At 47.0% G+C, this 16,039-nt stretch overlaps 1 protein-coding gene across 7 annotated transcripts in view; it reads right to left on the reverse strand.

Annotated features, from left to right (window-relative positions):
* Positions 1-16,039, reverse strand: part of RAD51B (RAD51 paralog B) — a 489,201-nt gene that overhangs the window by 14,456 nt on the left and 458,706 nt on the right. For 5 of the 7 annotated variants that reach the window (XM_052782386.1, XM_052782383.1, XM_052782387.1 and 2 more), the window contains one exon: positions 15,804-15,923. In XM_052782386.1, coding sequence (XP_052638346.1) covers positions 15,804-15,923 — 120 coding nt within the window. Of the gene's footprint in view, positions 1-8,931; positions 15,924-16,039 lie in introns of those variants that run through there. The other 2 variants (XM_052782385.1, XM_052782381.1) reach the window with 1 other exon arrangement.

Below are 16,039 nucleotides of genomic sequence, written 5' to 3' on the forward strand. Positions count from 1 at the left end.
TGTGCAAGCTACTACAATGGGAAACTGCCACCCTTTCTCTTGGGTGTCTGGGAATACGGAGGACGCGAGTCCTGTAGTTCAAGCTTACCGGTTTAAATGACTGAATTCAGTGCGTTTTCATAGGCCAGGTCTAGCCCAGCAACTTCCAGGATGGTTTAACTGTGCCCAAAATACTCCTGCAGAACAGGAGTATTTCCAACAGCACCTTGAAGGCAGGTAAAGAAGTGTGGTTGGTGTGGCCATAGCCTCAGGTACCGGCTGTGCTGGGGCAGCACCAGGACTGGTAGGAAGGGTGGCTTGTGGGGACATGGGACATGTCTGTCCGGGCTCTGCAAATCTGCCTTCCCTCACCCCCAGCACTGGCTCTGCTCCACCATCGCCACCCCGGCCCACTATCCCAGAGCTCCCGGCCTAGCCGGGCAGCCACTGGCTCTCCTGCCAGCCTGTCCTCATCCCGCCACGAGAGCACCCATCCAGCACCCACCTCCCCAGTGCCCACCACTCCTGGCAGCGGCTGCCAGCCAGCCGCATCGTTTATTTTGGAGGCCCGTGCTAATCCCCTCCGCCCTCGTGCCCCTCGGTTTACAGCATCGCAGCCGCTTCCAGCTTGCGATAGCGGAGTGGCCGCCAGGTGACCCTGCCTTAGTGTAAATATTTTGCTTTCGCTCGAAGGAAATGTGACATACATTTGAGGTGGAAGTTATCCAGAGGCTGTGGCCTCGGGAGCCAAACCACTGGGAAGCCCCCGCCGCGGTGGTCTCACGGTGCCGGCGCTGTCAGACACATTGGACTTACCCCCCCCCTCCGCGCCCCGGCGGGGGCTCAAACCCATTTGCCTCTCCATGACAGAGCAAGTGCAGTTGGGGGTCAGTGTGGGGTGCCCCACACGCACCCCAGCAGCAAGGAACAAGGCTGCCCACGCTCCCCCAGCACGGCACAGCATACCTCCTCATGGGCGGCTGAGCACTAGCATGAAAGCAGGTCACGGTGGAGAGAGATGAGCACAGGTGCTTTCCAAACTCCCGTGTGAGTTAGGAGCAAAGATGCCATCAGAAAGAATCACTACGTGATTATTTTTGTTTCTTAAAACACACGACTGTGTAAGCAGCCATGGGTAAGGTGGCTGGCCCTGGCCTCCTCTGAGGCTAATGGGCCTCGCCTTGCACCACAGACTGGCCGGTTTAAAGCCTGGATGGATTTTCGAAGCTGGCCTCCAGCTGAGGGGGGTTTGCTGTTGGTGACACTTGCAATCACCTGCCTTAGTCTGCCTGGCTGTAGCGTGTGCTTAAAAAGGAATAGTAACACGATGCTTAAAGGCATACTATATGAAGTAGCTAGTGTTGCATTTTACATCTGATAAATATTAATTAATGGTATTTCAAAGTACAAAAGATGCTGGGATCTCATGCATTGGCTGGAGAGAGATATATCTCCCAGATTAAACCATAATCTTGCTAAATTATGCATTTGACTTGGCATGGCTGCTTACCCCGGAGTGGTGTCTGCTCGTTCAGCATTCCTCCCTCGCGTACCAAGGTGCCGACTTCCCGCAGTAGAGCCCAGCAGCCTACCCAGGGACTCAAAGAGCCAGATTATCCAGAACGGGCAAGCTGCACCAAGTCGAAGGTTTGTTTTTGGTCAGTATCCAGAAATTAAGGCACTAACTTGTTGAGGTTTTAGGCCATGTCTAGGCCCTGTCCTGATAAACTGCTGTGAGCTTAATTATCAACCTTTGTTTCTCCAGACAGTCAAATTTGTTATGGAGAAAATGCATGTGTGTTGGATTCACTTGTGAAAGGCTCGACAGTAGATAATTTAAAATCAAATTACAGTGACACAGTCTGCCATTAAACCAAAACCAGAAGGTTCCCTTTCACAGGACAATGCTCCTCATGCACTAAAATAAAAGCTGAACCAACTGCACAGCAATGCTCAGCCAGTCCACAAAAACGTAGGGAGGCACATTGACTTTTTAGGAAGATCCCCAGCGAATGTTAAACAAACCCTGATGTTCCTAGTGCTGCTGCCCGGAATCAGCGCTTTGCTCCCCGGTACATGCGGAGACATTTAAACAGCTCTTGCGGCAGCCGCTGACACCATCATACTGAATCCTGCCTGGGAGACCTTTGAAATGAGTCATGGAGAAAGGAATTAACCCGTTACTTAGAGCACACTGCTAGTGTGCTAAGCCAAAAAGCAGCGGAGAAAGAAGGCAATGAAATAAAAATTTACAGAATTGGAAATTTTCATTGGGTGAAGATGTCTTTTTTAAAATTAGAAATATACGCATACATATACATACGTATACACACATACATACATGCATAGCCTCTGTGGCCAAAGAAAGAAACAGTAAGCTGTTGCAATCAAAGCATGTGCCACACAATCCTAAGCAGGACACTATGAAGATAGTAGAACATAATGTAGAAAAAAAGATTAGGTGGGAGACTTCAAAAAACCCCAAACCCCCTGAGCACACTATGGTGCTCTGGTGGCTGTAATACCTCCCTGCTAGCACTCATGTCTACAACCAATTCAGAGAAGGGAGGAATGGCTCTGATGGGAGTTGTCATGTTGTGGCCATCTGAGGTCCTCACAAGTCACGACCTTGGAGGATGCCCAACGCAGAGTGTTATTCCTTACCTTTTGGCTTTGTTCAAACTTGCGTTAACTACATTTTGCTAAATTAAACCACTCCAACATTTCCTACAATCTATAGACTTATTTTTACTGTTAACCTCTCAACCTGCCGTAGCTATGTCTGATGTTGTGGTATCTTGGCTAGCCTGCCTATGGGCTACTCGCCGTTTCTAGTCAATATTCAGAGGTGCGCTGTCCCGCTGAGTAGTGAGGCTGTGGAAGGCATGTCTGTGGGAAGTCACGGGGACCCCAGACCTTAGCATGGGTCAGGCTGCTCTTACATGTCTATATTCAGGCTTACAACTGGAAGTCATGCTGAAGCTCTTCCTTCAGGAGTCGAGTTGACCTCCTAACTCTGAAATCACCACCAGCAGCAGGCTGGCCAGCACCAGTGCCCTGCGAGGCACTTCCATGCTTGTCTGAAGCACCTTGCACAGGAGAGTTATGGAGAGAGACTTCTGGCCGTGGCAGCCTTCAGGTGTGCTGCTGCCTCTCCCGAAAGCAGCCAGAGGGAAGAGGTCCTGGCGTCAGAGGGCTGAGAGACGGTCAGTGCCAGGCCAGCAAGGTGCAAGTCCATGAACTCACTGCTACTACGGACATGAATGCTGGGAAAGGGTGAAGGAACTCGCAGCCATTACAAACAGGATGCCCAGAGGATGACAGACCTGTCTCCCATGACAGACTCTCTGTTTAACAACAGATTAACCGAATCCGTTTGAGCTTTTCTTGTGCTGAAAGGACATTGCCCAAAGCAGCTGAAAGGACAGCCCATGTATCCAATACTACCAGCTCTTTTTGATCTGCTTTTCCCTTGACATTGTCTGGGGTACCCCCCCCCCCCCGCAATGTAAATTCATTCCTTTTTAATGTAGTTAGTTTGGATTTGGGAAGAGGGTAAAGTGCCAGCCACCTAAAAGGCCAGCCAGAAGATATGCCATCTAAAAGACCAGCTGGCAGAAAGGTGATTTTAACTGACAAAAAAAGGTGTTGAGAGTAGTTTGAATTTTTTTTTTTTGGGGGGGGGGGTGGCACAAACAAAGAGACTCAGTAGAAACAGCTAATTCAGCCGAATACCAAAACTGGTGCCAGCTCTAGATAAACTTCGCTGCTCTTCTTAGAGTTTTCATCCAGACTTGTCCCAGTCAGCACCAGGAACTGCCGGCGGGCGCACCTCATAAATAAAAACAGGCTAGGAGGGACTTGTTATATATCTCCTGTGTGTTTGCTTTGAACAAGGATGTATCATCTCACACCCAGAGTCCAACTTTGCTGTGCCAGTTCAAAAAGTCGGCTTGGTGTTTACATCGTCCTAAATGAGAGCTGGGGCAGCCATCAACCTCAGCAGCAGGAGGAAACCTCCCCCTTGTTCATAAGCGTTCATAGCTGGGGCTTTGGCTCTGAAAACTATAGATGCGGGGAGGGGGGGGTCTATGAATTGCGGCTCGATGCAGATTTCAGTGGTCAGAGTCATCTCTATACAAATACCTGTGATGAAGTACATGCTTAACTTTCTAAGCACAAAGCTCTCCCATACCAAGATTTGTATTTCAAGAAGAGGAGAAAGAGACATACATGTGACGTTTCTGAGCTAGAAAACATGAAAAGTTATGCACAACAAGGAAGAACGGCATATTTGCTGAGAGGTAGCTGGGAGGGCTCTCTCCTTTCAATCTATCAATAGAAGAGATGCTTGAAGATTGCACCCATCCTGAAACCCTCATTTTCTTTTGCAGAATAATAAGCAAATAGGTTTTAGCCTGTTGCCTGCAGGGAAATGGTTTTGTCATGGAAGGAGCACCCTGCACTAAATCAACAAACAAGAGAATGGCTGTGTTTGTTTTTCCATGTACTGGAGGTGAAGGTGCAACCACGCTGGGGTTTCTTTCACATCCTCTCCACTTGACACAGGGCAGGGGACAGGCACAGACACATGCAGAGCTGCACATCTACATGGAAGGAGCGTGTAACTGGAACAACAAAAGCTTTGGTCTCTGCCTTTCCCCACTCGCATGCCAGCCATGCCTTCCCTGTCGGTGGAGTGGGTGATGGGGGACTCCTGGCACGCCTGGCACTCTCCCCTAGGCTGTACTTTCGTGAATGCTTTAAGCCAGCACTTGCCACCAAAGGGAGTTGCCCTTTGGTGTCTCACTGCTCCCGGCTACTTGCTTCCACCCTTCAGCTCTTGTGCAATCACACTGAAGTGCATCGGTAAATGCAGCTGGACTACAACCAACCAAGTAACGACTACAAAAAGGAAGCTTTTTTTAAACCCAGCTCTGTTCCCCACTCCAGTTCACTCCCTTGCACTGGGAGTGATCCTCATGTGCTTCTTTTGGCAGTGACGCTGGCTTAGGTGGACAAGCTGTTCATGGCCCTCTGGCCTGGGGCAAAGGGTGACCTGGGGGCGGATGGGGGGGCATGCTGGCCCCAGGGCAGACCTGCCTCCCTGTGTGGGTGGCGGGAGAGGAGAGCAGCAAGCACAGCTGAATTAATCAACCAGAAGCAGTGATGCTGATGGAGGTATCTAGTTTATATGCATTTATATACTCACAGAAATGCACTTTACTACAGCTAATTTCACATAAGGTGGGTACTTTTGCTTATTGTTTATGAATACAGAGCTACCAGTATAATTTTCGTCCATGCTACGTATGCTTTGTTGGTATGTCTGAAGAAGTGTGCCCAGCACAGGCACAGACTCAGCGCTGATTTGGAAAAAGAGAGTTATCTAGCCAGACAGAGGTATTTTTTCCTCCCTTCAGTTGCATTCCAGACACAATTATTTGGAAGTATCTTGTGTGCTTAGTCAGTGCACACGGAGCATTTGCAAAGGCAAGGGCAGGAGTGAGTTTATGTTTTAATGCTATCTTATATAGCAGTATTCCTCTTATCCATATATTCCTAGCATTTGAACCATTCCCTCAAAACCAGGCCTACGGCAGGAATGAATACTTTAAGAGAAGCATATGCTATAGATAGCTAGCCCTCTCCATGTCTAGGACACCTGATGCACAGTTGTATGCCCATATGGGCTTAAGTTTTTCATTATATATATGTCCTGTTGGCCGTCTTTGCTCCTAGCAGATAGAGAGAGAGGTATTTGTGTGTGCATCTGTGTGTGTTCGTGTATGTGTTAGGACAGGTACTCCTGTGCTTATACAAATACTTGTAGACACATGCAGATACATATGTGCCCATACAGACCCACATTACTAGTCACGTTTACATCTGTCTATATACATGCCTATCCTGCCATGCAATCAACATATACACAAGTTTGCTGCAACAAGCCAATTGTTTTTCTTCTCTCCTGAATTGCCAAATGCTCGAAGCCGCAGGCTAGCTATTGTGGTTACCCTGATTCCCAGGTTTCTTCTGCAGTTGGCAAGCAAGTGGCACTGCAAGTTTCCTAACAACTGGGATGAAGTTTTGTGTAAATCACCTTCTAGGCATTAGACTTTTCCCAGCAAAAGAGGGGGGCGGGTGTTTAGAGGAGGGAGAGTTGCTCTCTTTGATGTGGGGATTAGTTCACATGTCAGTGTTATCCCCTTTTTTTTAATATGCTGTGATTTATAGAAGGGCGGCTATGAGAGATAGCCAAGGGGACACCCACGTGGGACTTACTGACAGACACCACCTCCCAGAAGATACCTACAACTAAAGCAGCTGGCATCAACAGAAAGACTCCAATTGCAAAAAAAGAAAGCATCGTAAAAAATAACCTGTTTTGCCTAACAAATGCTTTCTAAAAATTAGGATGTGCTTTAATGCTTATGGAGCAGGAACTGGTTTTCCCAGCAGCAGAGGGGGAATCTTTCTGCACATCCATAATAAAGAAATTATAAATGCTTTTTTCCTTTAAAAAAATGTTTGGTTTGTATTTTCCCCTTAGAGCACACATCACTAGTGAGAACCAGTGTTGCTCCAACAATGATTATGCTCGCTTGAAACGTATTTAGCAATGCAACTGCTCCAGTCAGAGTTTCCATGCTCTCCTGCATTAATCTTTTATCAATGCTTTAGAAAAACTTCACTTTTTGGTCAAACGTTACATGGTTGTTCTGCAATCCAATCTTATGTCTATCAGTGTTGGAGGAAACATTCCTGATGCTTTTCATGGGAACTGGATAAGGCTCTGACTTATTAGGCTAGAAGCCATATTCAGAGTAGCTTTGCTTAGCGTATCTGAATTGCTTAGGCTTACTGCTTTGTGGAGTAGATGGCTGACGGGCTGGCAAAGGAGACAGTGACGGATACAGTAAGAAAGATTTAACTAGCTTTTATTTAAAAATAGTCTGTATTAGTATTTTTTCAAATTTCTATCTGTTTTAGCCCTTATCAATTCCTAGTATTTTTGTTCATCCAGTTCTCTTTTTGAATGAAACTTTGAGAAATTCTAGTAAAGCAAACCTTTTTTTTTTTTTTTTTTTAATAAAAACCCCCAGTTTAATTTCCATCCAGATCAGCTCTTTGAGCCGATGCCCTGCGTGGCTGCGCTGGCACAGGGGTGACAAGACTGTGGCAGTCCAGGCTTCAGAGCGAGCTGCTGTAAAACTCTAAATAAGCAGTTTTATCATGTTGTTACCACAGAAGTAACGTGGGATTTTCCCTGGGTGTTTCCCCTAACTCCTCTTCCGTCCAGATACCCAAAGTCCCGATTTCACCTTCGATGCTGCTTTATGCGCAGGCTCCTCCCAGCACATCAGAGGCAGCTCAGTGACTGCCTCAGCACCTTACCTTGAGGGACAGACAAAAGCCAAACCACTTCTTCGCCGCTACGTTTCCAATGGCCTCCCGCGATTCCCCTGCTATTCTCTTAAGCATAAAGAGGTTATTGTGTCAACCCCCAGGAACCCACGACTGCCACTGACAACCAAAGCGTGACGCACGACGGGACGTGCCCCACACAAGTAGGCTTTGTACCCGGGGCGGTACAGTAAAGTGGCCACGTTCGAGTGTGGCCTCGCAGTCTGCCTTCTCCCACCCCAGCTGGGGCTGCTCCATGTGCTCTGACCCAAATGCTAATTGCCCGTCTTAAACCCGCAGTGAAAGTGCAGACAAAAGCTCCTCTGGCATCTCCCCAAGCCATGCGGCGCCCTGGCCCAAGGCTCCTCCGAAGGTACATTGCGGCAGCACGCTAGCACAAACGGGCTTGGCTCTCCAGAGCACGGCAGAGAGGCTGCAAGTTTGGCTCCTACGTGCCCGCATATGCACCGCCTCGGCTTGCTGCTTCTCTTTTGCACCACTGTAAAGTGACTGCAAATACAATGCTTCTCAGAAACATGCACAAAATGCGTTACGTGCCCATGCACCCTCTCCCCCCAGACAGGTAACAGTATAGTAATTCAGAGTGATGTTTCCTTTCACCACAGCCTGATGCGGGGTTGGGGATGGTGGGGGCTGTATGGAGAGAGAAGGGTGACTTGGTGGACTCGAAATGATAACCCTTTCCACAGCCTGGGCAACATGCCACATACGTTTCTAGCAAGGAAGGGTATTTAAGAGACATGGCACATGCTGTGCTACTTATTCTTCTTCACAGATGGCCCACTGGGGCCAAAAATCAAACCCATTTTCTGCTTGTTTGTTCAAATTGTCAAAATATTTGACTGAATGAATGTCAAGCAGTATCTTGAAGACAATACTTCATAGGCAGAAAGACAATTCGGTGATCACCAGGCTCCCCTGTCTCACTGCACTTTCCAGAAATGGAAAATCCTCCTCGCTGGTCTCCTGGCCGTCATGTGGCAGGGTGGACAATGCCAGCAGATCACAGGCACAGACATCACCGACTCGTACTTTCTTCTACAAACATGTTAACACTTGGGTGCTCAGACCTATCTCCATTCTCACCGGTAGTTTGAATCCCTCCTGAAGAGTTAAATAAGTTTTTCCTTCAAATAAACAGGCAGCACTGGCTGATTAAACCCCAGTATTTATGCATATATTTTGTTAATGCTTTTCAGTGAGAAAAGTAATTCCTATATTATTCAGGTATGCTACCATCTGGGGGAAGCAGGATTTCTCAAGTGTCCTGTTTGGAGTGAGTTGGAAATACCCAATTTAAGCAAAGTATATGTTAAACGCCATATATACTAAAGAGTTAGACAAGCCACTTTTCAGTAGTTACATTTGAGTATGGAGACTGAGACTAGAACTCAGATTTTATGATTTTGGAGGCTTACAATTAAGAATTAAACAATATGTAATAAAATCTAAAGCAACAATCAAATAGCCAGCCAGTCAAGGAGAACAGGCTTACACTTTTGAATGCATGAGAAAAGCAGAGAATTTGAAAAATACTGTCAATTTTATTTGGTTGGTTGGTTGGTTTGTTTTTGAAAGTTATGTTGGTAACTTAAACTTATGTGGAGCTTAAAACAGAAAAATATAAATAGACTGTAACTTAAAACTTTGCCATGGTCTTTTCACTTAAACCCACAAAAATGCATGTACACGTTGGAGTTCATAACCGGCCTGCCCCCTCCCCTCCAAAAAAAAGAACCAAAACTGAAGCCAAATGCTCAGTTTGATTATCCAACTGTTTGGCTCGAAGGTGCAACTGGCATGTCTTTCTGTGGGCCATGCGAAACCCAGATGAACACTGGGCCCTGACAGCCACACACTGTTCCCATGCTTTCCAAAGCCGAGCTGGAATTCATGAATCATACACAGTCACATGCGTGAAATCCTACATGGAAGCATCAGGTGGAGAACAAGAACCCTTTCTGCGGGAGATACCTGCACTCCCCCACGTTACAGCGATAGCAAGGAAACGACTCTCACTGCCTATATATCAGAAACAGCTTTTGAACATTTCTGCTTTTGCATCTATATTTAATAAAAAATCACTTCCATCTGAGATTCTCCAAAAGGATGTGTTCTCTGATGTCTCACAGGTAGGAGGGATGCGAAGAAAATACTTTGTCACTTTCGTAGGTCGTGTGATGTATTAAATACCTGCACTATCATCTAGAATTAGGTAATGGAAGGCTTTAGTGAAAGGACTGTATTTTCTTTTTGATTCCCTGGTAACAAACATACTGGCAATGCCCAGTGAAGGTTAAAATCATACTGGATCACAGCTCTGTACCCTGTATACAGGCTTTAAGAAGTGATTTCCATACCCTGCTGAAGCAAATAACCATTAGTACGGCTGTTGGGCTAGAGAAAGTGGGGCTACAGCAATATGCATTTGGTTGCAAAGCAGCAGCTCTCTTTTCTTCAGGTCTAAATAAACAGCAGCCTTGTCAGACATTCACCTGGCTCCACTGGTTGTATTTACTGCTTAGCAGAGAGCTCAAAGACTCTGGAAATGCTGCAGCTAAATAGCCACCTTCTTAGCACCCTGCCCAGTGCAAAGCTTCCAAGGCACCTGATTAGGAGAACACTGCAGGGGAATCACGGGAACAGGGGCTGGGGTCAGGAGAAAGTGTTAAACCTTTGCACGTAACTTTTCATGTGACCGGCCTGGCGGTCCAGTGACTGTGGGCTCCATTGGCAGGCAGTGGCTTGCGGAGACCTGGGAATTATTATATGGGATTGGGAGAGAATGCCAGCAATGCGCACAGGGCTCGGGGGGAGGATGAAAGGCAAATGCCAGTCAATGAATGAATTCAGAAATACGCATGCAATCTGTGAATGACTTCTTTCCCTTCGCTGAACCTGCACACGAGTTTCTACAGCTACCAGTAAAAGCCCCATGATACTGTCCCATGGCTGAGAAGGTCCGTGCCGACCACCTCGGCCCTGCCAGCCCACCTGCTGCTCCCCAACACCCGCTGCCGCACGGGCACAGGCCACATGGCCGTTCCAAGTGAAAGATGCTACCAGCAGCAAGAAGAGTATTGTTTTGGCATGCCGTGCACGAAGCTCCTTGCCAAGGCACCAGCGAGCCTTCTAAACGCAGCCGCCCTTGGGAGGAGAACGGGGTGCAGCTCTTCTGAACGCGGCAGCTCCCACTGGTGGTGGCAATGCCGTGGGGCTGCGGCACACCCACGGCTGAGTGTGAGGTGGAAAAATTAAGGCTTGCTGATTCAGCAGTCTGGACCAAGCAGCCATCGGCTGGGGGGCAGAGCTCAGGTGGTGCCACCTCCATCGTTACCATGGTGGCTGGGGGCTCACCTGCCTGGTGACTGGCCTTCCAAAGCGGCTGCTGCAGTCAGACGGGGTGTGCGGGCACGTGCTTTGAAAGTGCACGTAGGAAGAGTAACTTACTGCCTCCCCACGGTGTGTAATTTTGGAAAGATGGGAGCAGGGCATTCGCCGTCTAGAAACGGTGTCCCTGCAGCTCCTCACTTGGCACGGTAGAACCATCTTTTATTATCCTTCAGGGCTACGGCTGCAAACAAAAAATGCTTTCATTTCACTCTGGCGGCGGCTCAGGTTGTGTGTGCTCTGGCTGCTTCCTTAATTACAGTGGTTGTTGACAACTTCTTCTGATAGAGACCCTCTCTTTGAGCAGTCCTCCCACTCCCCCACTTTTTTTTGCAGTCTGAATACATAACAAACCAGGACAACGTTCTGTAAAAATAAGCTCACTGTAATGCAGTGATTCCCGCGCCACAGTTATGCTGTGTTCCTCTCTTCTGTCCTCTCAGTTTGTGCTGCTGCTGTTTATTTCCTCTTTCTGGCTATAAGATGTTTTATTTATTAGTGCTGGATTTCCTGTTGCCTGCAGCTGCCTGTACTTTACTCTCTCCAGCTCACTTTGCCATTCACGTCAGTCTGTAGGTTTGGTATCCCACTGACTGAGGTGCTCTCAGCAAATTTGGTTGGTGGTTGCATTAAGCAACTCTTGACAAAGAGGGCGACTTGCATGGCAATCTGGGCACACAAAAAACCCAAACAAACCAAAAGTTGATACGGGAAGCCCTCACAGGCATAGGAGGAGTCCCTTTTTTATGACTTACTGATGCAGAGATTATGCTTTCTCAGATGGCAGGAACACCTCTTGTTTTGCTTGCACACACTGTACCACGGGAGGAAGTCAGCTCCTCAAACCGTACACGGTCTGCAGGTCTGACGGATGAGGGGTTAAAGGTTTGTAATTACTTGTATTTCAGACAGTGGGCCACATCGTGGTAGAAACATCGTGCGGACTTTCCACACGTGAGGTTCATGAATGACTTCCCTGACCTTTTGTGGACATTCAGCATCCTCATAGTAAACACAAAGATTGCTTATACGGAAAGTGAGATCATGAAGGGGAAAAAAATGTTTTGCTGCTTTGAATGTGATTTCTCTGCTGGAAGGAAGGAGGAGGCATGAGCTCTTCATGCTCTGTGTATTACCAGCAAGGCCAGTTGGAAAAGCTCACTCATCTGCACTGAGGAGAAGTGTTTCATCTAATTCTCTGTTGTCCAATACCTATTTGGTACTATTTCAAGTGGCAGAGAACAAGGTTGAAGCAGCACTTAATGGTAATATTCTCCCTCATCTTTCACATGTGAGGGGCTGCCCTAATTTTGTCATCTCTTCTTTCTGTTTGGTGGGGATTTGGGGCCTGAAAACTGAGTAATGAGAGTTAAGGATGAAGTGAACCCCAAGGCAGGGAGGCAGCTGTGGTGTGTTTTACTGCGATGCAGCCGTAGCCCTGTCAGGATGTGATCCTTTCAGCTGCTGTTCATGGTGGGCAGTCGCTGGCGGAGAAGCACTGCAGGTGCAGCACCATTAGACACTTTTTCCTTTGTGTCAGATGTTCGAGAGCTGCCCAGGAACATTAAATAGGGAACAGTCTTCTGACATCTTCCAGGTAAGATGGAAATGGGAGATCCTGAGCATTTGAATTATGAAAGATCCCAGTGTGTTACCTGCAAGCCAGTGTTTTAACCCCAGAGTCTTGGCCAAATTCCAGCTCTACTAATTACATCCTGCCTATGTGAAAATTCCCCTGTGTTTGTACACCGCTTTCTTCCCTGCTTGTTTTCAGCAGCTGCGTGGAGTTGCCAGGCGCGGCGAAGCGCTTGCCATGTTCCACCTCAGGCCTGGCTGCCTTTCAGCGGGGAATGAAATGAGCACTGTGCACAGCATTTGCAGTGACTCTGGATCCTCTGCAGGGAAGGGTGCTACCAGAAGAAGCATACCCAAGGACCAGTGCTGGAGCCTTGTCATAGAAGGTAACAGCGTGAAGAGGTCAAAGGCACCAGTGCCAGGGTACACTGCAGGGTCACAGGAGAGACAAGAGGAGGCTGCTGCACTGTAGTCTGATTTTTCTCCCAGCATCTCTCATGTACAAGGGCTGGAATAGCTGGTACACACTGATCTGGTTTTGGGGGCTGACTGACTTCAGGTTTGCTTGCACAGTGGGAGAAGCTCTCAGTCCTGCTTATACCAGCCACCATCAACACATTTCCAGCTTTTGCACGTCTGGTTATCGATCAGTGTGGGCAAGGGAAGCTAAGGGAAAAGAAAGAATTCAAAACCTTTAAATCTATAGATTTGTTTCCTTCTCTTCCACTTTGTGACTCATGTGCGCATTGCTTTTTGCTCAGCCCTGTTAGGAATGACTCTCTTCAACTGACCATTAATCCCCCTGGTAAAAACCTGACTCAAAGCACTGGAGAGTAACTGGCTGATGGATTATCACTCTCTTCTGAAGAGGTGAAAGGGATGGCCGCAGCAGTAGTTATAGGATTCTGATAATAAGAAGCAGTAAGAAATGCAGGTCACATACAGAAGGATAATGAAATCACATATATTCAATACAGGAGTGACTTATTGGCTCATATGTCCAATTTTCTTGTCAGCCAAGTTCTTTCTTTGATTATGGCATTTTTACCACAGTCCTGCCTGAATATTATATGCAAGCACATACAAAAATGTTTGAGGTTGCTCCCGATAGTACACCAACTCCACTGGCAGCAGTGGAAGCAGAACATGCCCAAGGCAGACAGAGCAGGGACTAGCTTCCCTGCCCCCCCGCCCCCATCCGTCTCTGATCTTTTCAACATCTTAACCCCGTGGGACAGCAGCTGTGAGTAGTCTCTCTGTTCCAAGGGGAAAAAACAAGGTTATCTCAAGGTGTGATGCCAGCATGTTTTCACTGTATCCCAGAAGGGGAAGTACAGCAAGCCTTGAAAAGGGAGGGAATGTGTGTTTTCTGTGGTGTAAGGTAGAAAGCTGGGACTCAAAGACCCAAGTCCTCTTGCCACGCTGCCCGTGTGACTTCAGGCAAGGCACAACTTCTTTCGTCTCATTAGCCCCGTCTTTTAAACTGTATTTACTACTCGCTTCATGGGGCTGAGTAGGAGGGGATTAAGCTTTAATTCATTAATGTTTGTAAAACATTTTAGAACTTGGATGGATATTTCCAATGTGTGGTAGCGCAGAGAACATTAAAAAGCTTATCTCCCTCTCCAACCACAAATGGTCCTGCAATATGAGAGAAATGAGTGCTTGCATTTCGGCGTTTATAATAATAAAGACCCCTACCCTCCAGCTTCCCCTCTCTATCCTTCCATGTTTTTTAAAAAAGGCAGAGGCAGCAATGAGAAATTTTAGTCTAAACAAAGTGCAGTTGCTCCCTGGAGACTTGAATGCATCTCAGTGGAATTTTCCCTGCCTTCAGCCTTTTGTGCTTCTGAAAGGTCCTGGAACCAGGCATGTGACTGTAAGAGCAAAAAACACTTCTGTGTCTGAGTGCTCTACCAAATATTTACAAGATACCCAGATAAAATGGCTACAAGCAAGTTCAGCAGGGTTTGACTGAATGGCCAGTAGTGCAGCACTGTCAAGAAGAAAATCTAAACTTTAGTTAAAGCAAAATTAAAATTAAATTTTACAAAGGTCTCTTCAAAGCACAAAACTGGTAACACTGAAGCTGCAGAATTGCTCTTCCCCAAGGTGAAATGTATTAGCTTTTAAAAGTAGCTTACTGAAATGGAGTAGCTTCCTTGTGATGGAAACTTCCTTGTTAAAGGAGAGCTCAAAGCTGCGTGAGTGGGCACGGCAGTAGATAGCTGCAGAGTAGCCTTCTCCATGCCATCCTGTTTGGTGGCTGGGAGTGACGCGACATCAGTTCCCACATCCCATCAGCTTCTCAGTCTCCTGCACTGCCACGGTAAGGGTGTGCAGTACCTTTTAATAGGGGCCATGTGCTCCCCAGGAACTCTCTCGTCACCCAAAGATTGCCTAGCAAACAGCAGATGGCAACCTGCTCGCCTCACCACCACAGATGGCCCAACTGAAGCTGATTTCCTTGCTGGGTTACCTACAGCCACTTTAGCAGTACTCCAGACCTCCCGTATTTCTGTACAGGTTACTGTGCTTTTCCAGAGGTTGCTCAGGGAGGCTTTCCCTGTGACTGCAGAGGACAGAACCAGCCTCTCAGACCAATGGCGACTGTGCGTCAGCAGTCGGCACCAACTCAACCCATGGCTTTCCCTTAGGGATGTGAGGCTTGAGGGCCGGGAACAACCCGATCCTGATCACAGCACAGCTAGTGATGCCCTCAGCAGCCTTGAGCAAGTCATACATTCTCTAAGTCTGTAAGGTGAGTAAATAGTTCTGTGGTTTGCAGTCACGTTGTGAGTACTTTAGAAGTGCTTTGAAGACAGAGGAAGCTAAGCAGCTGTAATACACACCGATCTTCCCACCTTTTGGATTGCTACCTGTTCTCCTTCCATTCTGAACTGTCAGAGCCTGGCTATTAGCAACTCTGTTACATCACTTCTGATGACTTTCAAGTGAATTACAGGAGTAAGAACTCACTGAACTATTGCTTCTTAATCAAGCCAATGAGCGGGTTTATAATTTCTATTAAAAAGCAGAAGTGAACATTTCACTATGTTATGGGCTGTGGACACCAAGCACTCTTGTGTGTTTGACTGTCGGTTCCTCCAGATTGGTGAGGTGATGCGGTGAATTAGGAAGGCCTATGCTTCTTCAGGAGCATGTGTGGTGTTCAGAGGCTTTTATTACTATGTCACTTAAATTAACCTGAACAAAATAGAGGATTTTGATAAGACCAGAGTTAAGTATGGCCCCACACATACAAAGAACAGCGCTTGGTTTTAAAGTTAGTCTTTAAAGAGACAAAAGAAAAAGAATGCTCACTATCTGCTTCACTGGATTTTTGAAAACCTATGTTGTCATTCATTCATTTCTTGGTGGAGGTTTCATTTGTCCTTTCTACAGATTGGATGTATTGCTCAGAGTCTCACCAGTAGTGTTGGGTAAAGCAGCATCAGGTAAAGTATCTTTCAAGGCAGTGTTCCTCACTCGTATGGTCTGCAGGGCAGGATTGGTTCCTTCCCAGGTTAAATTTGTTTGATCCTTTCCATCTGAAACACACAATAAAGACAGACACCTCAATGCCAATGTGTCAGAATGAGATCACAAAGTTACCATTTCCTCCAGCAAACAACCACTTGGAAACCCGTTTAATCCACAAAACAAA

The sequence above is a fragment of the Harpia harpyja genome, chromosome 3, assembly GCF_026419915.1.
Source record: "Harpia harpyja isolate bHarHar1 chromosome 3, bHarHar1 primary haplotype, whole genome shotgun sequence".
Classification (NCBI taxonomy): Eukaryota; Metazoa; Chordata; class Aves; order Accipitriformes; family Accipitridae; genus Harpia; species Harpia harpyja.